At 38.5% G+C, this 27,141-nt stretch overlaps 3 protein-coding genes across 6 annotated transcripts in view; 2 read left to right on the plus strand and 1 right to left on the minus strand.

The window, feature by feature from the left end:
- LOC115239938 (golgin subfamily A member 7) overlaps window positions 1-27,106 on the minus strand; it is a 55,879-nt gene extending 28,773 nt beyond the window's left edge. Inside the window, exons 1-5 of one of the 4 annotated variants that reach the window (XM_029814823.1) lie at window positions 26,922-27,106; window positions 26,250-26,309; window positions 25,824-25,988; window positions 22,595-25,682; window positions 22,119-22,258 (exon numbers count right to left, since the gene is read on the minus strand). In XM_029814823.1, the coding sequence (XP_029670683.1) occupies window positions 25,392-25,682; window positions 25,824-25,988; window positions 26,250-26,309; window positions 26,922-26,930 (525 nt within the window). In that variant the 5' untranslated portion in view covers window positions 26,931-27,106 and the 3' untranslated portion in view covers window positions 22,119-22,258; window positions 22,595-25,391. Of the gene's footprint in view, window positions 1-21,227; window positions 22,259-22,594; window positions 25,683-25,823; window positions 25,989-26,240; window positions 26,310-26,921 lie in introns of those variants that run through there. The other 3 variants (XM_029814815.1, XM_029814839.1, XM_029814832.1) reach the window with 3 other exon arrangements.
- Window positions 40-4,948, plus strand: LOC115239921 (synaptic vesicular amine transporter-like). Its single transcript, XM_029814791.1, has 8 exons — window positions 40-937; window positions 1,010-1,219; window positions 1,559-1,825; window positions 1,921-1,964; window positions 2,143-2,289; window positions 2,568-2,889; window positions 3,055-3,274; window positions 3,368-4,948. The coding sequence occupies exons 1-7, from the start codon at window positions 844-846 to the stop codon at window positions 3,270-3,272; spliced, it is 1,302 nt and encodes a 433-aa protein (XP_029670651.1). The 5' UTR covers window positions 40-843; the 3' UTR covers window positions 3,273-3,274; window positions 3,368-4,948.
- LOC115239869 (cGMP-specific 3',5'-cyclic phosphodiesterase) lies at window positions 6,333-21,482 on the plus strand. Its single transcript, XM_029814665.1, is given in 15 exon segments — window positions 6,333-6,383; window positions 6,783-6,916; window positions 12,408-12,595; window positions 13,155-13,483; window positions 13,850-14,086; window positions 14,352-14,709; window positions 14,927-15,096; window positions 15,329-15,551; window positions 15,785-15,859; window positions 15,931-15,969; window positions 16,377-16,658; window positions 17,135-17,204; window positions 17,207-17,480; window positions 17,653-18,089; window positions 18,185-21,482. Coding segments are annotated over 13 exon segments (3,186 nt in total). The 5' UTR covers window positions 6,333-6,383; window positions 6,783-6,916; window positions 12,408-12,541; the 3' UTR covers window positions 18,823-21,482.
- Window positions 27,107-27,141: the final 35 nt, after the last annotated feature.

Here is a 27,141-nt window from a genome sequence, read left to right on the forward strand (position 1 = left end):
TGACCCTCTCGAAAATTTTATCAAACGCGCGCAGCCCCTTTACCGATCCCGTTGACGACGTTCTTTGACGGTTTACGACCACGTGCGCCATGGTTTATTTCCACATCATGAGACCACCATGAAAACCGCTAAAATCAGACCAGCTGGCGACGGCCGATAAGCCACCATAATGGAGATAAATCGAAAAGTGCATCGGTTCGTGAAAGGATGCGCCATCCGGACCAATCTTCGCGTTGCCCCCATGAAAAAGCTTCTGCGCAAGGACGAGCTTCAAAAGCGGCTATAAAAGCCCGCACGAGACTCGTCCGCTTTCCAGTCACGTTTAGAGCCGTCTTTCCAGTGACGAAAAAAAAAGAAAAAAGAAATACGAGAGGAGCTACTTGAATTACGTGCGCTTATCAAGCCGATAAAAGGAGAGAGAGGATCAGTCACGGAATTTTTTTCAACATTTGGAAAAGAGATTCCTATTAAATAGATAGACTCAAAAAAATATACTGCTATAAATAGCATACTTCTGGAATAACGGGTTCTTATTTGCTTGATTGTATTTCGATCTTTCTCTTCTCGTTTATAAATCTATATTCAAAATTTAATGATTAAATCAAAAAAATTTTAAATTTTGATTTATATTTTACTCTTTTTCGCGCTTTGTCTCTTTTAATCATATTATCTGATATTAATTACACCAAAGGTATTCTCTGATTATCGAGAATTGACAGATTACCACGCGTAAATTTTCGATAAAGGCAGATCTTTGATTTCTGGTCGAGTTTTTCGCAAATATAGTGGCTTCCTATATATTCGATCTCTCTTCACTCTATCCATCGAGATCGATGATCAAGGATGATGTTGGGCGATCTGAGAAACATTCGCGTGATCACCGTCGTGGTAGTCTATCTTAGCCTCTTGCTGGATAATGTCCTGTTGACGGTAGTTGGTAATTAAAATAAAAGAAAGAAAGAGAGACGAGTCTCAGATTAGACAATTGGCTGATCCGAACATGTTTCAGTGCCGATTATTCCCGATTATCTGTGCACACTCGACGCGAACACGACTGCAAACGCCGAGAAGGACGAAAACGGTCGAGTGGGATTACTATTGAGCTCGAAGGCTCTCGTTCAATTAATTTTGAATCCTGCCGTGGGCACTCTCACCGGCACCCTGGGCTACGCCAGACCCTTGTTCCTAGGAAATCTGAGCCTCTTGCTGGCTGCTTTACGTAAGTTACGGATGATATTTTTAATCGCATCCACGTCTTTATCCGATGAATAATCGAAGTCTTTTCTCGTTTGTGCTTCAAGAGAGATGTTATCGAAATAGAAGATAAAATTTTTAATTTATTATATCTCAACCAATTCATCGAACGTTATAAATATTTCTATTAAATCTAAAGGATTTACCGAATTAATTATGTAGTTATTTTTAATTGTTCGTTTATGTTATTTGCACAAATTGGAGTTTGTATTCACGAAACGACCGTCTGTTAATTAAGCGAGTAAAAAGTTAAAGACGCGCAGTTAACATAAACAGCGCTACTAAATCTCCGTTGTTGTCGCAGTGTTCGCTTTTGGACAAACGTACGAGATACTGTTCTTGGCTCGGAGTATTCAAGGTATAGCCTCGGCATGTATAGCCGTCTCCGGCATGTCTCTGGTCGCCTCTCAATATTCCAAAGAGGACGAAAGATCTAAGATTATGGGTTTCGTCCTCGGCAGCATCGCTCTGGGCGTTCTCCTGGGTTATCCGATCGGTTCTGTGCTTTACGATCTCGAGGGAAAGATGGCACCTTTTCTATTAGTGTCTTGCTTCATCGTTGTAATAATTTGTAAGTAATTTTCCGAAATTGTAATTGTAAGAAAATAATTTTTTCATGTACGAGAATATAATAAAATGTTGACGATAAATGTGTTATTTTCAAAGGTTTGCAAATCTTGATGTTAGACGTTCAGACAAGTGAGTATGAAGTGAGTATAACATTTTTATCATTTGATAAATAAAATTCGATTCAATAATATTATCATTACGATATTAAAAAATTTAAATTAAAGATTTAAAATATAATGATTAACTTTTAGTATTTTATAAAAATACATTATTAAAGTTAAATTATTTAATTAAATTGTTCCTTTTCGCATACATCAGCCAAACGAGCAACAAAGTACGTGGATGCATTTATTATCTAATCCACATATCCTCATTATCGCCGGTGCTATCTGGTGTTCGACATCGCCCATGGCGATATTAGAGCCTTGTCTGCCCATTTGGCTTCGGACCCACATAAGACCCAAGGTTTGTTTTATAAAATAAAAGATGTCAATGGAACAAAAGTTTTATCAAGTTTGTGATTACTGTAAATCATCGTGTATAATTAATATTGCCTACATCATAATAATTAATACGATCAATTTAATTAAACAACGATTAAAATTATTTATTTGACTTGAAATCAAGCATGAGAGAGTCATTTCAATTCACCCGTTTGATAATCGAAACCGATACACTATTTATTTCATAAATTTTCATAAAAAAGAATATTATATTAATTTTTTAATTAATTTCTCTTGCAGAAATGGCAACTGGGCACGGTATTCATACCGGACAGCGTGGGCTATTTAATCGGGACCAACTTCTTTGGCGTGATAGCGTATCGTTACGGACGTAGTAAAGTGGCGATTCTGGCTGTGTTTGTGGTCGGCGTTAGCGCCATTCTCATTCCGTCAGCCAACACAATGTCACAATTGATATTCCCGCATCTGGCAATGGGTTTGGGCATCGGCGTCGCCGATGCAGCTCTCGTGCCGTTGCTGGCCAGTTTGGTGGACCGAAATGGCAATTACGGACCCGTTTACTCGATTCAACAAGTAGCTGTCAGTTTAGCTTACTCCTTAGGTAAAGTAAAATTAATACATTCGTTGATTATATCAATAAAATTAAAGTAAATAAAGATAAAAGGCATAAAGTATATAAAATGCCTTTACATATGCTGAACTATTTACAATTAAAGCCAGTTATAAAGAATATATGTCGTATATATAAGCCATAATCTTTTTCAAGGGCCCATCTTGGGCAGCGAAATGATCAGAGCTATCGGATTCCCATGGGTAATGCGAGTCGTGGGTATCATGAACATTGCGTACTGTCCATTGCTGATATACCTCACGTTAGAACGGAAAAAGTTGTTGACCAAGAAGGAAGAAAAAAAGGATTACGATACGTTTCAAAAATCCATCGCGCCCTACGAAAGATTTCACGATTCCGACGACGATCTTTGACGGTAAATAAAATTTATTTAACAACGATCATATATCTAAAAAAAACTTTGTAAATCTTTATACACGTTAAAATTTTATTCTTTGTATTTCAACAGAGATATTGCGTTCGTCGATCATTAGTTAATTATGACAAGCCATTATTCTCGTTTCAATAGACAACCGCGTGGCGTTAAATATCGTTAAATTCGCTTTTAGACACTTCGCGGGCTAGCGTCTAGTAATGTTATTGTGTCCCCAATTAAGCGAGTCATGCAGAACCGGGTCCTCGTTGTAACTGGTAAACCAAGTGAATTATTGATGGAACAGCATCCCCGAGACAGTCGTTCGTGGTACGGCGACGTTCCTCGGATCGAAGAGCAGGAATCCGCTGAATCCGAGACACGGTGAATACACGAGACGGACAAGAAACGCGCGCTTCCGATGACGGAAAACGACGATCGATCGATCGTACGACGCGACGCAGCCTCCTGAAAGCTTATTAATGCACTCAATCTACAGCGAAATTCATTTACGTTGCATTAAGGGTCTCGCCATCTGCCACGGGCATTGAGACCCGTCATTAGTTTAGGTAGATCGCAATAGTACTTCATCAACGATCGTCTCACGATCCTTTGTGTCCAAAATCAAATGCTACAATTCTAAGAAAAATTCGAGCGCAGAATTTTGAAAAACGTAATAAATCTAAAAATAAATAATTTATTCGCATCTGCAAACGTAGATGAAGAAATTCTACAAAATTTTTGTACTCTTAATATTTGGATCCCTTTTATGTTTAAGTTATAGTATTCAATTATTCTGCTAAAATAATTTTAATTGCACATGCAAAATTAGAGAGACAGAGAAACATTTTACACAAAACATACACATACATATATACATATATAATCTATATATATACGCTTTCTTTCTGATATAACATTTCTCCGAGGATTATGAAATTATTCATTACGAAATATAAACTTGCTCTTTCATTTATTGTTATTTATCGTTAGTGAACTTATACACTGTACTTTGTTGTCGGTATATAAACTGAATTGGATCTTATTCCCGATCTAAAATATAATTTTGTCCCAACCGTATTATCCGCTGAATAACCTAATGATTTTTCGGTTTGTCCAATAAAGAAACGTAAATATTGATCGTAGGAAAGTTCAAACGTATAGATAAATCCCGGTTGTTTTCCTCGAGAAAATCGGAGGCAGTAACGTAAACAGGATAAGAGAGAGGCGATGGTACCGTCGAAGGGATTTCTAATCGGAGAACGTGGCGCAAGAAGAGACGAAATGGGGCGTAACTTTGCGCCCTGGGGTTTATTCGGTGAACAACGCCGATCGTCATTAGCAGGGGTGTTGGATTAATCGGGCCGCCGCCTCCGCCGCCGCAAGGGAAGCTAAATGCGATCCCGTAAAGGACGTACGTGCGTACGCACGCGGATCTTTCTAAAAATGAAGTGTCCCCTCCTTGGGAACTTTGTACACCAATTTGTGGCACCCTGTTGAATTATTAATAACGTACAATTAATCAATTAATCAATGTTGAGTTACCGCTACGAAATTGTATGCCGTTGTAACAAATATTCTCTCTCTACCTTATCAATGTTTCAATGTAATCCTAATTATCCTCTACTCTGAAAAAAAAACGTCTATTTCTGTTGCAAAGTAGATAATAAAACAGATTAGCGATTTTATTATTAAAAAAATGCGAATATAAAAATAATTTTCGTGCATCAGATTGCGTAAAGATTGAGAAGATAATAATTAATGTAATATAATTCTGTCTATTTTTTTTTTAAAGTTATGTATATTTTTGTTTTATTCTTACTTTATCCACAAATTCATAATTCTTTTCATAATCTTGTATAAAATGGGTAATGACACACTTTGTTATGGCATCAGATTTCTTTTCGAGAATAATGTTCATTACAAAATAAATATTTACTCTTTCATTGTTACTTATCGTTTGAGAGCTCACGCTTTGCTCTGTGTTTACAGTCAATGTTGATAATAGACATACTTTCGTAATTGACCGAGGAAGTCAAATCCCGCCTGGTTCTCCGAACGTCGCAGCGAGTCAATAATTAAGGCTAGTTAAATTATACCCTATAGATAGAAAATCGATACGTGTATCGTGTCTGGGCGACTCTAATTCCGCACGAAATAAAACGCGTCAGGCAAAGTGCGTCGCAGAAAGCGTCTCGGTTGCGTCGTTGGCAGTGAGATAGGTAAAGAGAATCGTGATAAAAGAAAAACAACGACAAAGAAAAATCAACAACTAAAAGGACGAAAAAACGTCGCGTATATTTAATGGAAGAGCATGATGATGATCCGGTAATTTTCGACCGCCTCCGCGCGACGAAACGTTGATGGTCCTCGTCTGGTGACGCAAAACTTCGGAGTAACACCGAGATAACGTGATAAGGTAAATATTGTGAGATATAATCATCGCGTAGACGAGAGATGACGATCTTCGTTCTCGAGTAATCTTCTCAACATATATCCTTCGGGACAATTATAAAATAGTGCATATATGTAGATTCTTTTTTTATAAATAATTTGTGTACGAAATTCGTATTTTTATTTCAAGGTAAAATTCAAAGCTATTTAATTTAAAATAATTATATTCTCGTATATTCTTGCAGTTTAAGTTCCTATGTACGCTCGTTTAACCTTCGCGAATGATGTCTTCATTATCTTTTCCTCCGGTGAAGGAGTCTTTTCAAGCTTTAAACATCCATTCCTCTCTCTCTTGGGCGCTGCCCCAATTCCGGTCCTCCATCTTTGTATTCGGTGATGTGGCAGAGATTAGTGGTGCGGCGTTGCATGAAAGATCGCGGAGTAAAATCCGCGATAAAGCGTGCCAGAGCCCTCGTCGTCGACCCTGAGCGAAATTTAATGCCCGTCCGTCTTCCGCCCGCGCGACTCCCGACCTTTTTCTCCTCGTCATCACTAACGAGTCATTCAGCGCCCATCAAATCTCGATGGTCCTTCTCGCATTTTTTTTTTTGTTTTAGTATTCAATGAATACGTTGGTAAGAAACAAAATATAAGTATGTATAACAAGATATTCAAATGTCAACGCAGGAGTTAAACGTCAATAAACACAGTTAAGATTGTAAGTCTGTGCTTGAAAAATGAGAGAGACATTAGATCTAAAGTAAAAAATATTCTTTTTATACGTTTATTCATTTATTCCTCTTGCAATACCACTCGTATTACAAAGTGTTCTCGAGATATTAAATCTGACTTTTAGATCATTGTCGCGAAACAAGAACAGAGTAACATTTTGTTTTAATATTTAAAGTAATAGAAAATACCTTGGTATAATTTTTCACGAGCAACAATCAGATTCTGCAAACTTTCGTAAAGAGAACGCTTTATCAAACCTTTATCTGTGCTATCTATCGATTTCCATAACGTGACGGAGAGCAATCCAATCCCGTTGTATTAATTCCGTATATTACGAAGAAAATTAGAATCGAAATTAAAATCAAATTACGGACAAACTGCGCAGATAATAAAAAGAGGAAAACAAGAACAGACTCGTAACAGCTAGATGACCTCGGTGTGTCTGTTATTCGCGAGGACTCGCACTTTAAATCGGGACAGTCAATCGCCGACATTGTCCTAAAAAGGATCTCGAAAAACGTGAGTACAGAGAGAAACGCATGATTTAATTTCTCATTTCGTATAAACGGGCGTACGTAACCATATGAATTTCGACATTATCACACAGATCTCTCGTCATAATAAAAATTGTAAAATATAATTTGTGAAATACAATGTCAAAACTCGAAATATCGTTGCATCGATCTATTTTCATAAAGAAATAAGCAAGATTATTTATGTTAATTATCTTAAAATCTTTGGAGGACAGAAGTTTTAACCTGCAGATAACAATAATAATAATAATGATAATGATGATGATAAGAGACCAGAATATGTAACAGTGTTTAGCTACGTAATCTTTATTACATTTTATTTAAAATCGCTTCAAGAAAGAACACTTGTTTTCGGTTAGCGTATCAACATTGTTCAAAAAAGAATTAGGCACCACACGTAGCATATACAGTGTTCGAAAAGCATGCATTTTCTTGTAATTGATACGAATTTTCTGAAGAATGCATAAACGATATTTCCTCGAATAAACTTTGATGAGAAATCTGTAGAATTAAAATATGTATAAAAGATAAAAAATGTATTTAATATCTAAAAACTAAAAATGTATATTTTAATATTTAATAGCAAAAGATAATTTTATTTTTTTTAACACAAGTTTAATAAAAAGTTGATTTGAAATTTTTTTATCAAAGTGTTCGATATTAAAACTTATAATACTTTGCCCGGTGATCGTCTCAATTTATTTTTCGCAATTAAAAGAAAGATAAAAATAGCAACTGTGCAACTTGAAGAATGTACAGAGAAAAATGTGCGAAACACCTTATATGAAACATTCACGTAATCCGATTTTACTTTCGTGTAGTGGACATACGTACGCGTATGTTGCATAATGAAACGTGGAACATTAACGCGAAACGATTGCCAATTAGCATTGATAAGGGTTTACGTGTAATACCGGACGATTATACGATACCAAGAGCGACAAAGACACAATATTCGTTAGCCAATACAAGTACAAAGAACATACCGATGCTGTTTATTCCGTCAACAATACCGGGATTAATTGAAAGTTCGTAATTTGCAATATTTAGTTTGAATGCAGATCGTATCTATTAAAGTAATTTTGTTGAAATTTCTTTTTATTTTCTCTCGCTCATATATTTTCAATTCTTTATGATATTAGAAAGAAATTCCCATCTCTCTCTCTCTCTCTCTCTCTCTCTCAATATATCTATCGTAAACGTAAGTTAGAGCCTACGAATTGCCTCTCGCTATATCGGTGAACAAAGAATTAACGTTTGAGAGACCATTACAGTGGATCTGCGCTCAATGATTATGTCGAATATCAAAGGGCATACACGTGTGTAAAGGAGTATCTCATTAATTTCGATACTCTCTCTCTCTCTCTCGAATATCAATCCTCGATGATATCGTGCAATGACTGCAGTCACTGCAGTTGAATTGTACAAAAATAAAAAATAAAATCGTTCGAGTGGTCGCACCTCGCGCCAACACTCAAGGGTTGAAATCCAACGTACCCGTGAAGATTATCGCAATTATAGGGTCGATATTCGTCGAAATTTCTCGAAAGGCGCATTAAGCACAGGTGTTCGATTATCGGGGCTTCCGCGCTCGTTAGCTTCCGCAAAGCGCGTGCGGGTAAGCGAGAAGGAAGCGGATCGATCGATCGAGCGCGGCATCATCGGCATATCGCCGCGCCGGCCGGCGCTCGCGAAATTCCGAAGCCGAAAATCTCTCTCGCGTGCGGGCGGCAGGGGATGCTGCCAGTCTGGCCTGCTTGCCTGCCTGCCTGCCTGCCTGCTTGTCCGGGATACTTTCTCTCTCTCCTCTCTCCGCCGGCCGCTATCGATCTTTCCCGGAGGGTTGAGAACGCGCGCGAGAGAGAGAAGACGTCTCCTCGGTATCCCTGCCGCACGTGCGCGCACACACACATATGCACACACACATAGCATACGGAGATGTATACACGCGCGCGCGCAGCTTCACCCACACCAGCTGTAGAAGATAAGCGTCCGTGAGCATCCGCGCACACGCGCACATCGAGCGTGGCTACCTTACCCACGAAGACGATAAGCGTCGGTGTGCGTCTCGCGGAGAGTATCGCACGAGGAGGACCATTCGCGAGTATGTAGTACACGCACGACGATAAACGTCACGTGTCCCAATAGAGAGATACACGGAGTACACAGGCGTATATTCGCGGAGATAACACTGGGATGCGCGTTCGATGCGACGATAGTACACCCCAAGACGGTCGACGGACGACGCGCGCGGAGCGGAGAAACCGTGGGAGGCTCGGACGCGTAGCCAGCCGAGCTCCTCGCCGCGCCGCTCTCCTCCTCGTCGAATACCCGCGTCCGCCTGACCCGACAGGCCGAGAGGGAGACTTCAGTAAGCTCGGAGCTTTCGACCGGTCCGCACGCCATTCGACATCATCGCCGACCGTCGTCGAGACCGCGTCCCGGCGCGAAACGCAGCCGTCACGCGATTAGTATTGCGTGCGTGATCGTCCCGGAACCGGGATATCCTCCCGCGACCCACACTCCCGGTTTCGCGAAATCCTTCCCCGGAGAGAATCAGGACGAGTCTTCTGAAATTAGAATGAAGATCGAGCGGATAAAAGTTGCGGAGGGTGTTAACGAGCTGATCTTAAAACGTGACATTAACGAAACGGGGTGATGATATTGTGAGTCGTTTGATCCGTCGAGAGAATCGAGGATCCCCCCGAGATCGACCTGTCACTAGACGTCGGTTGCCAGCTGACCAGTGCGAAGATCCAAGAGCTTCGTCTTTCTTACGCAAACGAGAGAAGGATGGGAACGTGGAGGACCAGTTCGCGAGGAAGACGTGCCGGTCGACGCGATTTCGAGTTGATGATCGCGCGTCATCGGGTCACGCGTTGATCCTGTCCCCCGCGAGAGATCGGAGCGAGTCTACGATAAATAACTCGTGGGGAAGACGCGGGGGAAGGGCTTTTCTATTTGCGAGGCCGACGACGGGGGGACGATCGAAGCCGCGTGCGGAGGAGGCGATGATCTCGCTCCCGGAAGCAGTCGGAGATCCTCTCGTTTAGAGCTCACACCGATCACGCGTGATCGCGACGATTCTATCACTACTTTGACGAAGGATAAAGAGGGGTTCCAATCAGCCGATTAGTTTCGCACGTAACGTAATACGCTTAAAAAAATAAGTTGATATAGTGTGAAAAAACAAGGAAATTAAATAATACGCGCGCGCGAAAGATAATGCAATAAAGTGGGAAGATCGCGGATCGATTGCGTTTATCGTCGATCGTCGAGACTTTTGCGATACGGCGCGATTTTGCGAACGATAGAAGAACGATGGAGAACATGCCGTGACGGATATATCGAACGGCGACGAACTTGAACGTGAAAAAAAATACGCGAGTTACGAGTATGCGTCTGCGTGATCGCGCGACGATGTTTCGCGTTTCCGAATTTCGCTAAACGGCGAGACGAAAACGTAACAAACAATAATCGATCGAATAATTGACGCGCTTGCAAAGAAGGATATCGACGCAGTGACAGAAATATGTTTATCGAGAAGAAATTAAAAATAAAAATGAGAAAGATGTGCGATTTCTGTGTACATTCGTGATACGCTCGATGACGCTTATTTTGAAGATAAATAGTGACGAATTTCTCTTGGAATTCTTCTCGTGGTCTGCTGAAATAATGCTCCTTCGACGGTGGTTGTCGACGAAGGACTCGCGATTATACGTAAAGGGAAACGAGCTTTCACGTGCAGCGGGAAACCACGAGTGACATTTTGCAGGAGTGATGGCTATTTCGGGCCAGACACGCGGCTGTGCTGCATTTATAAGACGATCCTCGCGAACGATTTATCGCAGGTGAGCAATACAGATGGCTTTGTTTGCGCTGGTCAAATTGGCGTATATTTACTCTTAGTATTGTGTAAGTAAACAATCAAGTTCGTGTTAAAAAGAACTGATTTGTTTCGCAAATTCTTAAATATATGAAATGTATAAAAAATATGTAATATATCTAGAAAATATTATAATACATACATATATATTTACATTTATATTACTTGCGAAATTAATTTGAGAAAATTACTTTGATAGCCTTTTCAAATATAATGATATGGTAATAAACATTATGAGGTACATTGTAACATGTGCGCCACTAATAGCAGTCGAGAGTTATAAGTTATCAGAGGTAAAGGGCTTTTATTAGATCAAACTTTATGACGCAAATAAGCCACAAAACGTGCGCTAATTGTCATTTAAATATAATTTTAAGAGATGCCTCTATATATACATATATTATACATAAAAGCATGTATTTTTATCATTCAAAAATTGAGTTAAGTAATAATATAAATTCAAAGCCCGTTCAGAGATAATACATGCTTTAAATATAATAATAATAGTTTATTTATCGAAATGTAATACGATTTTAAACGATGCATTTCATAAGAAAAATAAAATTATACGCTACGCGATGTGCTTGAATATAATAACAAATTCGCAAAATTACATATCTACGCATGTCGTCATGACATGCCAATTATCCGTAGTTTCGGTTCCAATTTAATGGATAAAATGTCGGAGTTACGAGAGCGAGAGATGCACGCGGGAAGGATAATCATCGACAGGAAACGTATTAACAAGGGACTTAATGCGAAGCGGTTATTCTCGTTGAGAATTGCAGACGGCGGCTGCAGCGGCGACGGCGGCTGGACGGCTTCTTCATGAATATTGAATCGCATAATTTCATAATTCAGTGATTAGACGTGGATTTCCCCAGTGGGTCGTTGCCTTCAATTCCCCCCTCTTCCCCCCCCCCCTTTCCCCCCGCGAGAGGAAGAAGCAAAAGAGAACGAAAATGCGCGAGGGGAAGAATTAATGAGGGAGGAAACAGAACCTCGCGCGAATTACATAAGTCGTACATGAAATATAAAATTCATATAATCGTCCTGAATCTTTGAAATTTGTAAATGACGTTCCTATCATTCGCGTATCATAAAATCATCAAACATTTTTCTAACAGTCGTATTATAATTTTGTTACCTAGATTATTCGAAACGACAGCAAGTGAAAAATCGCGAATTACATTAGCGTAAAAATTATGTTAATCAAACGTAAAGCGATAATATGGGAAGTTGAATTCTCTACATATTATCACTCTGTATACATATTCATATATTAAAAATCGATACGAATTGTTGAAGAGCATTCGTCTATAAATAAAGTAGGGGCTTTGCGCTATAACAACAACAATCATGTGGCTGAATCTTTGTTGTCGCGTGTAATATAGCAAAAAGTTTACTCGATTGTTTATTTAAGTTAATGTAATTCGTGTTACTCGATTTATTTCTGTCTGCTGATAAATCACAAAAAAAAAGCAAAGAATAGTATCACGGTCTCAGAAAATAAAATATAAATAAAATAGAGATAAAATAATCGAAAAAAAAAGATATTTCGCTTCACGAAGAAACTACGAATTTCTTTCAGATTCGAATTTTCGGGACCCGTAAAGATAACGTCGGGAAATAATGAGATGTGAAGGCTCTTCACACATACGGCTGTGGTGGCAGACATAACTGAACGTTCCTATTCGATGCACGTTATATTAAGCTCAAGGTGATATGGAAGCGGAAGACGAAGTGGATGATGAGTTGTCGGAGGCTGCCGACACGGAAGTAATTAAAGAAACTGCATAATGTGCTTTTGTCGTCATAATTATACAATTGCGTTTTGACAATGCTTAAACAAATCGGGAATACTTTGTGACCAGAGCTCGAATATTTTAAAGAATGATTAAAAATTGTCAGAAAAGAAAATAATAAGTATAAAAAGATAGGAATGATTATCGTTTTAAATACTTTGTATAAAAGTAGCTCAAAAATTTAAATAAATATTACTATTATTTTAAAGAGTAATGTAAATTTCATTTAAAAAAGCTTTAATATGTCAAAAACTAAAAATTATGTATGTTAAGATAATAATATTTAAATAATTGAATAAGGAAAATAATTAAAGAGAGAATTAACTTGCAGAATATCTTTGAAAAACTATTTCTTCGAGAAATATTTTATAAAACCACGAGTTCTGCTCACGATGTAATAACATAAGTGAATATTGTGTGCAATTTTTTTCTATTATTTATATTGCAAATCAACTTGATATATGTCTAAGATAAAATTAAAAATAAATATTATAGCATACGAACAGATAATTTCGTTACAATATTTTTTGTAGGCGAACCACAACAACAACCTCGAAAATTTCGAGACGATGAAAATCTCTACGAAACCGGTGTCCGAGAGAACGCCGGAGAAAAACAACTGTTCTTTAGTGCGCTCGTCTAATCCGGAGCAATCGGAAAATGTCGATTCCGTCGACGATAGTCCCGGAAAGTTAAAAACGTCCGCGCGACCAAAATCAAAAATATCTCTAAGTACAAGCACAAAGACTGACACGAAGGAAGTTGAGATCGCCAAGCTGTGCAGAAGTAAGAAGGTCAGCTGTCAGGACACCATACACGAGTACGACGAGGACGACAACCTTACCATGGATAGAGTTGGAAGGTACTTAATTCATATTAATTTACAATTAGTCTTGCCCCTCTCCCTCAAATGATCATATTATTAAACTAATTGTTTCTGAAACTTCCTAAAAAAATTTTAACGTTAAATATGTATTTAAGCGTTGTCAACATATTAGATTTCACAAATTATTTTTAATTATTTTATTTTTTAAAATTATTTATGCAGAAATATTTATTAATATTGTTATCATATAAATATATATTATACAAAAAAATTAATAAAATTAATAAAAATTTTTGTGTGTGTATATGTGTGACATAAACTTGACACGATCTTATGTATGCAAATTCGCATACATAATTTCAATATTTTGCACACATTATGTCAAATTTTTGAATGGCAAAGGTACCTGGAGGCGAATCCCGCTCTAGCCGAAACGTGGTTACGAGAGAAAGCAAGCCTCCAACTTCGGCAACGATTGCAAAACACGTGTACGCTGCAAACGATAAGACCAAGCGCTCAGCACGTGCAGCAAGAGGAGAGTCTTCTCAATCGGGGCAAACGCAACAGCGTTACATCCGATCTCTTTCAGACATGGTTGGCCTCGAGCTCACCTGCGAAGCGCAGCAGAAGCCCCAACAGGTAACCCGTGTAATAATAACGAAATAAATATATCATAGTATTGTCTCACAGCTTCATGTTACACACAATTAAATCGTATCATATTAAAATATATATCTATTTTAAAATAAATCGTAATATAATATGTAGATATTCTACATTTTTTTCATACATATTTTAATGAAATAATAGACATTATTTAATATTATAAAAATCGTTTTCGAATTTTCTCCCCTATGGCAAAACTCGTTTTACATTTATACGAACTACGTACTACATCTTTTAGGACTCACAGCTCGCTGATGGGTCGTCGCGAGGAGCTCGGCAAGCTGGACGAGAGCGATTTGTTCATGGAGCTGATAAGGGATGTGGCAAACGAGCTGGACATAAACATCCTCTGCCACAAGATCTTGGTGAATGTCGGCCTACTTACTCATGCCGATCGCGGCAGTCTATTTCTGGCGAAGGGACCTCTGGAGGATCGGTATCTCGTGGCAAAGTTGTTTGACGTCAGGCAAGACACCGAGCTCGAGGAAGCCGTTCAACGAGCGAAGAACGAGGAGATCAAAATACCGTTCGGAGTCGGTATCGCCGGTTACGTGGCGCAGACCAAGGAGATTATCAACATCAAGGATGCTTATAAGGTTTCTCACATCTTACGTGTTCTCTCTAGGTTTAATCGATTCGACCCGCGTGATTAAAATCTTCTGATTCAATCTTATGGCGTTACGATTATTACAAATGATAAAAAAAATATCGCAATTAATTTTCTGAATAATTCCCTCTAATGGCTAATTAATCAATGATGAGTCTTACGCCTTCGATATTGTTAAGATTAATATTTCTGTTGAAATTTATCAGGATCCGAGATTCAACAGCGCCATCGATATGCGGACCGGGTATAAAACGACATTAATTCTATCGATGCCGATCTGCAATTACGAGGGCGATGTCATCGGAGTCGCTCAAATCATCAATAAGACAAACGGCAGCAACGAATTTACTGACAGAGACGTTGAGGTGTTTCAAAGGTAAGTGAAAGAGGCCAGAATTACACGTAGAAAATATCTTGTAATAAAAAGTATCAGACGCTTAGGCAGACTCGTTTAGAGCAAAAGCATTAACTGATTGCATAATGATACAAGGCCAGTTATAAGATGTTGTAATTGCCGTGTACGCAATTATAATCGGCGCCGCGCGCGATCGATACGTTTATTAATACAATCGCGCATCTAATTTTATCTAACGTATCGATTGTCATAGATACCTCACGTTCTGCGGTATCGGTATACAGAACGCGCAATTGTTCGAGCTGTCCGTGCAGGAATACCGGCGCAATCAGATACTCCTCAATCTGGCGAGAAATATATTCGAGGAGCAAAATAATCTCGAGTGTCTCGTCACGAAGATCATGACCGAGGCGAAGGAGCTCCTCAAGTGCGAGAGATGCGCCGTTTATTTGCTTGACTTGGATTGTGGCGAGGCAGTAAGTGTACTTTCTATTCGCGAGAGAGAATTTAAATCCTTGCGTAATATTCCTTGTGAAGTATATATCATCGTTGAATCGCGAAAAATCTAGAGAATGATTCTCGAAATTGACTATGTGTATCGAAAACAGACAGACGCGCTCAATTGATTGAACATAATATTCGATTAACCAAAAATCTGGCGCGGCTATTATAAGAGCACAATAAGAGATGCTAAGTCTCGCGGTTCTAGGGGCATCTCGAGAAAATCGTCGAGCGGCCCGGGAAATCGGTGCAAGAGAGCAGAAAGCCGTTGTCGAGAAGAGAGGTGAGTGGCACCGTCACGTGTTACTCGAATTCGTAAGTCTGATGATCTTTTTCTCTTTCCTGGCGGCTCAGAGCAACAACATCGACATGGAGGACATTTTTCAACAGCACGTGAGTGATCCGATTGATTTTACAAATTGAGATATATATGGATAAAAATCAAAATGCGCACTTTTTTTCTAGCACTCCCCGATGAAGTAAACCGATATTTCACTGTTTCTTCGCTTTACTCGTGTGACGTTAATTAAATTCATTTGAGATTTTAATCTTCCCAACAGCAAAAAAATCTATAGATTTTTTTTTTAGATTTTTTCTAGAGAAGATTTTCGAGCTTTAAATATTGTCTCGTTAAATACAATTTGTTATAAGGTTTATAATATATTCACATCAAGTAACTTGAAAATAATGTTACTTGAAGATAACGTTAAAGAGATATAAAAATGAAATTAATAATAAAAAAATATTGCTAGATAATTTTTTTTTACAAGACACTATTATATTATTTCCATTTTCCTCAGACATCGATCGAAGACACCAAATTCACCATGGTCTTTGAGATGGAGAACGAAACGCAGGAGGCCCGAGTCTATCGACCAAGCAACAACGATCTTACGAGTCCCTTGGGACAGATCGCGAGATATGTCGCCGCGACGGGTCAGATTCTCAACATTGGTGACGTCGCCACGTGGTTGAAGAAAGACGTAATGGAGAACAGGAGGAATCCCATTAGGAGTATCCTGTGCATGCCGATCGTTAACGGGCAGAGGATCGTCATCGGAGTTGCTCAATTGATCAACAAGGTCTGACTTAATAATATTCTACAATAATCTTGAATAATCTATTATAATCTCTTGTCAATAATTTGCATGCATCGTAAATACTTTGCATTTAATCCGTAATAATCTTTAATATAATCTGCACGTTGTGTCATATAAATACAGCGATTATTATATTGCTGGTTTTTTAAAATAATATGTTGCTTGAGTGTGCAAAATATCAAACAACAATAATTTATGTACGTATGTATCTTCATATATTGTCGCGGGCAATTAAAATTATATAAAAATTATACAGAATATAATTTGAGACGATTATTTATGCTGTTGATATTAATACTGCCGAATAGATTTGTAAAAAAAAAATACTTTTTTATCTCAAGAGTATCACATAAATATATCGTATGATATCATATATGTATAAGGAGATAATCTCCTTTATAATAAAAAAATCGTCGCGAGTAAGACTAATTTTTCACAGTGAAAGAAATTTTTTACAGGATAACGGCACGTCTTTCACCGACTCGGACGTGTCGATATTCGAAGCGTTCGCCATCTTCTGCGGTCTCGGCATAAGCTGATGGCGAAGCAAAAGGTGGCCCTGGAGTGTCTGAGTTATCACGCGACCGCCAACAACGAAGATGCTCTGCGACTCGTCTCCGATACCATACCGTCCGCGGAAACATACAATCTTTACAGTTTCACGTTCATTGACTTTGATCTCACCGACGATGACACGTGTCGCGCTACCATCAGAATGTTCAAACAATGCGATCTCATACAGAAGTTTCACATACCGTACGACGTCCAGTGCAGATGGATACTCAGTGTGAAAAAAAATTACAGGTAAATATATGTATATATTTCAATCTCGTTTCTCATCTCACAAATTTTTCCTCGTCTTTTGATTACATTCGTCATGCTAAATTTAGTTTTATCGTTCAAAATAATGTTTTTAAAAATACTCTAAACGTACGATTTTAAATAAAATTATAAAAGTAGAAATTATTTTTGACAGGCCAGTGAAGTATCATAATTGGCGGCACGCGCTAAATGTCGCGCAGACAATGTTCGCGATGCTGAAGACCGGCAAGATGGAACAATTCATGACTGATTTAGAGATTCTCGGCCTCCTGGTCGCCTGTCTCTGTCACGATCTGGATCATCGCGGTACCAACAACGCATTCCAGATGAAAACGGAATCCCCGCTGGCAATCCTGTACTCGACCAGCACAATGGAACATCATCACTTCGATCAGTGCGTCATGATTCTAAATTCCGACAGCAACAATATCTTTCAGAATCTGTCGATGGAGGACTACAGACGCGTGATGAAAGTCGTGGAGAGCGCTATTCTATCAACGGATCTGGCAATGTATTTCAAGAAGAGGAATCGTTTTATGGAGGTGATCGACGAGGGCGAATTCGATTGGCAGAGCGAAGAGAAAAAAGAGCGTAAGACCCTTTGATGTTTTATTTTATATTTAATCTATTCGTTAATTTTTTTCTTCATCTCAAATATGACTAATTAATCGATTATTTTTTCGCAGTACTATGTGGTATGATGATGACGGCGTGTGACGTAAGCGCGATAGCAAAACCCTGGGATGTGCAGCATCGCGTGGCGAAGTTGGTGGCCGACGAATTTTTCGACCAAGGCGATCTAGAGCGTTTACAGCTCAACCAACAACCGGTGGCGATGATGGACCGTGAAAGGCGGGACGAATTACCGCAGATGCAAGTCGGTTTCATCGACGTCATTTGCCTGCCGCTCTATAAAGTCATGTCGGAGACGTTCCCATGGATACTACCACTCTACGAGGGTACCATGGAGAACCGGAAACACTGGCAGGACTTGGCGGAAAAGGTCGAGATGGGATTGACGTGGATCGATCGCGACACGATCGAGGAACCGGTGGAAGAATTCGTCTCTTACGAACCTAAAGATATCGAGTTCACGGTTACGACACTGAACTGCGCTCACGCCGATAAAAAGGAACAAGTGCCGGAAAAGTCGACGCTTGGTAGATTCGCCTCGTTGAGAAAGGGTGGACGTACGTTGAGCAAAGGAGTCCGACATCGTATCAGCAGATCTCTCTACGCTAGAAGCAGTTCGGAGGACGCCGGCAAATCGAAAGCGTTGCTCCCAGAAAGAAAGAATCGGAACAAACTGTGTCTACTCATTTGACGGCTAACTTCGACGACACTTGAGAGCATTCCCGAATGATACCATATTAATGATATTTGGAAACGAATATTTCAATATACATCGTGGCTCTTCCAGATCGCGGAAAATTAAATGCCGATGCGATTTTCTGGAAGCTAAACACTTTGACAGATACTCCGTGGATAAGCGTGGCTGTTATTGAGAAAAGAGATTTTTAGGATGAACTTCTTAGAAATCGCTGTTACGAGGATAACATTATCTGCTCTAATAAAGCAGTCGAACTACTCTCGACGAGAGAATAATGCCGAAAAAATTGTTAAAAAAAATGTTTAAGCTACTTTTGCAGTAACGAAATATTTATGGGAAATGAATCCTTTTCAAAAACTCTCAGAAGAGAAAAGAACGTTGATATTTGTAGAAATTGTCTTACCACAACTACAATATTTGCAATTCAAAATAATTGTTTGATAAGATTTAAAATTGATCAAAATAAAAAAATAGAGAAAATAGCAGTGAAAAGAAATAATGATATAAATTTCGCAAATTGTGAGACTCAAAGATACGAAAGAAAAAACAAATTTAACTAAATCTGAAAAAATTGACGAAATATTAACGAAATATATCGACGAAAAAAAGTTGCAGCAAGTCAAAAAATATCTCAAAAGAATATTTAAAATCGAAGTAATTAAGAAATTTTACATTTTTTATCAAAAATAAATTAATTTAATTTTTCAAAAATCGATAGTTCCATAATCGCTCATATAATATATACGAAAATAAAAAATCTTGATATTATTTGATCGAATTAAACACAAATTCAAATCAAAATATTCAGAGAAAAGATATCTTATTAACGCGAAATTTAGTACGAAAAAGAGACAAGATTATATAACAGGAGAAACAAATATTAACATTAACAGAGGAAGGAAACATATACTCGAAGATGTCTTATATTGATTCTGATGTACTCTTTGCTATGTCATTGTGTCAGACGTAGAAAACGACGAATCAAAATCCGCAGTAATAATGCTAATAACGAACTTTCGCGATACAAAGTCAACGAACCGAACCTAAAGAAAAAAGAAGAAAATAAAAAAGAAAAAAGGGAAGAATATCCAAAGTGATGTCTCACGAAAAAAAACCGGATCCCGAGAAGACTGTTGCCCGTAGATTTTAAGGCGATAATACATAGACACGGTATTACGTAAACGTGTACATTTAGTCGATGGCTAGGTAGCTAGAGAACTTGACGGTCGGTCGTTGCACCTCACAACGACATTGCTCATAATCGCAATCCCGTAGAGCGCGAGGGAGTGTGCTATATGTGTGTATGTGAACACGTTGGGCGTCATCGGATGATAATGATGATATGATGAAGAAGAATTCAATTTTGACAATCTTTTTGTATCACATCTCAATGATATTCTAGGCTATATGTATTGTTCGGCGGGTGAAGGGATCGAGGACGTGCAAAGTCGGACTCGCGGACACGCTGCCCCACGATATGCAATTCAAATTAGAAACGAGTGCAATTTTCAATTGCTTTTGTTATTTCAGATCTCTCCTCGCAAAAGCGATCTCCGCGATAATGAAGATGAGAATTAAATTGATACGGTTAAGATAAAAAAGAATTGCTCAAATTGATTTCTTAATTTTAATCAAGTCCGGTGTTCTTAAATTTTTTTTTTTTAGCAGAGTTTCGAGTAAATAAGTTCAAAATATTATAAATTCTGTAAATAAAAAGTCTCAAGTAAATGCATTAAAAATATTTTAAATTCTGTAAGTATAGCGAAGCTTCGCATTTACAATTTTGTAAAAACGTAATCGGAAGTAAGGCGAATTAAAGTGTTTTAAGATCGTGTAGATAAAAAATTTTAACTCTAAGCGCAAAAATTTCAACGATTTTAAATTTTGTAAAAAGATATATAAAGAATATATTTTAAAAAAAGAGTAAGCACACGCGCAACATTTTCAATTTCGTATGTGAGAAAATAAAAAATTTTATTTTCTTTTATGGAACTTATGTAGCTGGCTTGAACTGTAGTTGCGAACACGATCGCATATTCATCATTAACTCTCATCATATATATGTACATAACGAATCATATATGAGTATATAGCGAGCGGCGGCACTTTGGTATCGCGGTTAATCAGCGCTCGTAAACGGAGGCAATGATAGGATTAAATCGTGCACGCATGCACGCATGCAAACGTACGTAATCCGTGACGCAAGCATGAACGCGAGTCCACCGCGATTATTTCCAGTTCGAGTTTTGTACATTGACCCTTCGGGAGATCGCGACAAACGCGAATATTACGTTCCCTCATTTGCATTTCCGTTATTCCATCATTACGCGTGTCCTGATCTCGGAGAACGACTCCGATAATCTCAGGGCAATCTCAGTGCGCGGTAAAATTTTTTCTTCTTTTTTTTTTTATTCGCGTTATCGTATCAATTAAATTAAACGACAGATATCTCGGATGGAAAATTTGCGCGTAAATTTGCGAAATCGGTGTTACTTCCTACAGAATTTCTCAAGCGCATTGCGTTTTCGGATGTGAGTCTGAGAGTTAAGCAACACGAAAGTGAGACTGGTTTCTAGTCTTTTGATATAGCTGCGAATCAATATGCCTATCAGAAATTGTTGCACACGGTCAAATAAAATCTGGATGTGCTCAAACCGCGCGAATGTGTCAAATTATTTTAAACCCTTTACACAATAACATAGTAAAGTATAATTCTTACGAATACGATTCTTATAAATACACTATTTTTATTTAAATCTTGTTTTAGCAGAATATTATTCGAAAATCATTATTTTAATAAAAAACGCATTATTTTAATACAAAAAGTTTACTATTACAAAATCTGAAAAAATATTAAAAGAAATATTGTTAAAAAAAATTTATTTTAGGAATATTAATTTATTTCTATTGTCATTATTTTAATAAAAAAATTAAATATTGTTATCTGGAGAAAATACCGTTTAAAAGCTCGTGAAAAATTAATTGTTAATTTTTTTCTATCATCATTATAATTAATGAGCCTCCTAAGAGTTTAGATTTTAAATTGTCTAAAATAAAATATTATCAAAAATTCTGTAAAGCTTTCCAATTATCAAATATCTTTTCTGTTGTCTCTCAAGGAGGAAAGCCTTGATATCGCCAATCATCGGTAATAACGGACATCGGCTCAGGTTTGGTCCCACGCAAAAGTATACATTTAATATATTTTTTGCAATTTCCATTTACAATTTCAAAATGTTTATATAAATGATAATATGGAAATATAACACATACCTGATGATAACACATACCTGGTACATTCGTTGCGCTTTCGCTATGTATGTACTTGGGCAGAAAATGGTTTTGAAGAATGATTTGAAGATGATTCGACCAATCTCGATGAATTTCATGCAGGACGGCACTGGACAGCACGCAGGAATGGATTCCGATGCTGAAATCACGATATCGGTGATAACAATGATTGTACGCAATGTTTAACATAGAACACTTTACAAGAAACATTAGCGATAATCTTTCGCGCGTGGAGACTCTTTTTCAAACAGTAACGATCCCGACAAAAGTACGGAGCAAAGTGAAGGCGCGCGCGTTTCGTAACGTTACCGTAACATTAACCGCCATTCAAATTCGGAAGATTCGATATTGCAATTTTCGGAGAGTATCGAGACAGTCAAAATATTTCGAGCGAATCAATCGCAATAATTAGACAAAATAATGAGAATAATTAGAAAAGAATATAATCGTTGTAGCTTAATATGATACACCTTACCTAACACGTTGGCTGCACTTTGGCGGGAAAGTAACGCGATGTAATGATACGCGACAACGAGACGGATCGCAGTTACCGAGATCGCGATACTGACGTATAATATCGGTCGCACTTAATATTCATATAACAAACGCTTTATAAAACACTCCCGATAACTTTTCGCGCGCGAGATTCGCTTTTAAGTGATAACTATCGCGGAAGATATACAGAGCCGTTGTGATCCGCCGCGACGCGTTCCGTGACTGACTACGATTTGAAGTCCGTCGAGAAGTGGTGCTTGCGATTCTCGAAATATCGAAGCAACGCCATCTGCTTTCTCCACTGGTCACGATGTTTGAGAGGACATAGTGCATGGTAAATTTTGCAAACTCTGCGGGCGGGTTTTTTAAATATGTTACCATGAATCATATTAATATGCTTATATAAATAGAATCGTAAAAGTATGAAGACTATATTATATATAGACCATATTGATATGTTCATTAATGCTACGTGTCAAATTATCGACGGGGAATTAAAAATAGCCTCCAAAGCAAGATATATATGAGCTCTTACGCCGTTTTAATTATTAAAACATTTAGAAATTACATTCGTAACACGATGGTGTCCTTTACATCTTACGGATCTCTCATCAATCCAATATTGGTCCTACTAAATTAAATTAAGTATAAACAACGATTTGCTTCCTTTTCTTTTATACTTCGTGTGTCGACGATTAATTCGCTATATATACATTATATGCAAACATACACATATGTTGCATGTAGTCAGAGCACCATGTACGTCATATTGCGACGTGTAAAAGAATTGGGCAATAAAAAGAAAGCCTTTCCATAATATCGCTTCCTGTATTAGAAATCATCTTTCTTTCGTTTGGAAAAATCGACGGGTCTCCTTCAGTCATCTCTCTCTCTCTCTCTCTCTCTATCTATCTATCTCTCTTTCTCTCTTTGATGCTCTCCGGCTCGTACGAGGTTTTTTTTTCTACACGCTCGTCCGCGCTAGGAAATCGTACGCAGAGGCAGTGACACGCTGATTTGGCAAGATTCTTTTAGCAATACGTCGCATTACAACGTCAGACAGGCGCTCCGCGAGCATTGTGATCAAGAACGAGAGAGATCGTTCGCCATTTGTATGCGATACCGCGATAAGTATATCGTAAATCGAGAATCGCAATCTAAACTTGGTTCGACGATCTATGCCAATGCTTGATCAAGTAATGCTGTGCCAAAGAAAATTGTATTGTTCCTGACGACCTTTGTTGCGACACTTTAGGCTCCCAAAGTGCGAATAAAAGAAAGTAAATGTATAGACATGGTGTTGCGTCGTTGTATCGTTTGAGATCATCATTTACAACTAATTAACAGAGTAGCGAAAATATCCAGTATATCGCGAGCGGATCTCGAGGACTCGCGTACGGAGATCGGCGACGATAGCCAACGGGCGTTCAGTTTCCACTAAGAGAGCGGACTAAAGTGACGTATGAAATATCTCGCGCTGTATCGCAAATGGTTTCGGCTAATCCTTGATCACAATGCCAATCGATTTGAATTCGTAATCTACTTTTTGTATCACGGCGTTTATGTATATTATTTTTTTTTTATTTTTTAGCCAATCCTCGGGTTTCCCTAATAGCGCAACGAGTGCTTGTATAATTTCGATCAAATTCCATCGTTTTTTGTTGTCGAGAGGCATCCATTCGCGCCGAAACACCACAACCGATATATGCACGTAAATATGCGAAATGACTTATGTTTTTTTGCACGCGGATACATAAGCGCAATGGAAGATACATCGCGGAAGATGAGAAGAATTCGGAATCATTCGTTTGAGCGTTCATCGAGAACGAAACTCATTGAAGTTTTCGGTTAGGTTTTTCGGTGGAATGAACAAAACACACGCACCATAAACGTTAAAATCGAATGCTATCATTTCATTAAATAATTCACGCAAACACGCATTTCATTCACGTCTCGTTAATTAAATGCAGATGATACGATAAAGTCATAAATGAACAGTAAAAAAATATGTAGACCCCATCGTATACATGACGAGTCAAAGTAGCGGCTCGCGATAAACAATTCGATTGTTCAATCACATATTCGAGTATAAACAACGAAATTACTTTTTCCTTCTCCGCAATCTTTGATTCGCCACGTACACTTCATATATACTTTCGTATGTTACATGTTCTGTACGCATATAGAAAATTGAACTTATATAAGTGCCACGGCTTCGTTACACATCCACGCGCTTCGATGCATGCTTTCTCTCTCCCTCGAAAAGCTGCCGTTTAGGATCGAGACACCACGAACGCCAATGAACGCGAGACTCTCTCGTCGCAATTAGGCCAACTTTGTGTAAGCTTGTTATTTTAATTAGATTGATAGGTAAATCTACGACAATGAAATCTTCACGAATCGTTCGCTCCTACATACTTCCGTTTCCAGCGGATTTTCACACACGTATTTTATCGTTATTACGATATTTTAGGACTAAGTACGACTAAGTTTGACCCGATGCAAGAGAGTTTCAGCTCATTGCGCGCGTATTCGGCAAGATTAATCGTGCAAGATGCACCTGAGCGACCTGCGGCCTACAAGATATCATCGTTAATTCTTTCTAGCCTCACAGAATTCCTGCACACTGCGCAACCGACTCAAACCAATCGGTATGCCCCGTAATCGTGCCGACAGGCACTCACGAGCGCGTGCATGTCCGTGATTCTGACGAGGTAATGTCCAGAGTGCTGCGCGGGGGGTCACATGAAGAACTCCCTGGATCGGCTAATATGCAGTCACGACGCAGGTCTATCCAGTACCGAGATCTCTATTAGCCTAAATCCGCGGGTCGTTGGATCCGTTAATAGAAGGCCGCGCGGCTTGTACACCCGATCATTCTGCTCGCTGACAAATTTGGCAATTTTGCGTAGACATTTCTCATAATGCGTCTCGGTACATATGCTTATCAGATAACCCGTGAGACAGTATAGGCAGCTCTCGCAATAGGTAGAACAGCTGGCACGCTCCGCTTCCGCGAAATAGTTGTTCAACTGATTGATCGTGTACTCGAACAACTGTCTGTCCAGCTAAATCAGGACATACGCCGTAATAAATATTTGTCAATCGTTTCTCTTTTTTATTTTCGAAGGAAGTTTCATTATAACCCGCGATTTTTACAGATTATATATTATAGAGATCCAAACATTTAAATTATTTAAAATACTCACTCTACTTTCCAATTCTGTCGGAAATCGCGTTTGAAATTTAACCATCGTTCCTTCGCTATAGTCACGCTGTACAAAAACCTTCTGACAATTCTGAGGAGGCCCTCCACCTGCCTGCCCTCGTCCTGCAGACATGTCTTCCAATGGTGTGAGGGCAGCATGATTGCTCTGAAAAAATGATATAGCCATTTTCATTTTTATCTTATGTTAGAAATATTTGATTAAATCTATATTTTACTATTAATCTGTAGTCTACTACTTGATTTTTCACAGATATATAATAACATATTTATAACAAATTTTCATCCATATTATATATATATATATATATAACTTATAACAAATAAAAAATATTGAAAATGATGCTGCGTATCATTTTTGATTTTGATAATAACGTTAATATTAGAGATTCTCTTGTACCTAACGTACTTTTCTCTCGTGAATAACATCTTCAGGCAGTACGCATAATGACTTCTTCGAACTTGTGCTCTATAAAATAAAATGTAACATTGATGCATCGTACAATCCATCTTCATATCTTTTCATTTAGAAATTCTGTTACTTTAATCTACCCCCCTTTTTTCGCAGACATCATGATATATGCTTGATATATTTTCATACATTAATTTCTATCAACTAATATAAATATTACAACACTGGACAGATATTGCTAATATTGAAAATAGCCATTATTTGACATTACCATCAGCACGCATACATTGACATACTTTCCTGTCATTACTGACCCATTTAAACTATACTCCCGACAAAGTCTTTAAATCTTATTATGCATGAAATGCAACTGAACGTTAATTCTTGATTCTTCAATTTCTCGCTCGAAAAGTCTCATATTTCCTTTTATTTTGCTTGCAGCTAACCACAAAACCGCACCCAGGTCTCACCTCGAAAATCGCGAAGACAGACAGTCGCATTCTCGCTTGTCAATTAAATACCGACTCGACAGACAAGAGAAGACATTTTCGAGGAACGAATTGTGAAGAGCAGAAGAGTGTTGAAAGTAGGAATGTTTTCGGCCGAAGACTTGACAGCTAGGGTACGAGAAGCTTCCGAGCAAGAGGGAGCAAAGGACAGACGACTCACCAGTGGCATTTTGAGCTTCGTCTTGCCGGCTATATACTGCACGCTTTCGACGAAAGTCCAGCTCGACCCTTGTCGTCGCGTTCGCGGATCGTGCACCCGGTTTCTCGGATAAACGATTATCCGCGAAGATAGCCGTGGGACCACCAGCACTGCACACGAATGGATTCACACGACTCGCGATCGCCATTGAAGGATGCGCGCGCAGACAAGCCTTATAGCG

The sequence above is a fragment of the Formica exsecta genome, unplaced genomic scaffold (genome assembly GCF_003651465.1).
Source record: "Formica exsecta isolate Colony F162 unplaced genomic scaffold, ASM365146v1 scaffold117, whole genome shotgun sequence".
NCBI classification, from domain to species: domain Eukaryota; kingdom Metazoa; phylum Arthropoda; class Insecta; order Hymenoptera; family Formicidae; genus Formica; species Formica exsecta.

Coding starts and splice junctions, on each gene's coding strand:
- LOC115239921 (XM_029814791.1), top strand. CDS start 844: ATGATGTTGGGCGATCTGAGAAACATTCGCGTGATCACCGTCGTGGTA. Junction 1,826..1,920: donor CTTCATCGTTGTAATAATTT/GTAAGTAATTTT, acceptor TTATTTTCAAAG/GTTTGCAAATCTTGATGTTA. Junction 2,890..3,054: donor CAGTTTAGCTTACTCCTTAG/GTAAAGTAAAAT, acceptor ATCTTTTTCAAG/GGCCCATCTTGGGCAGCGAA.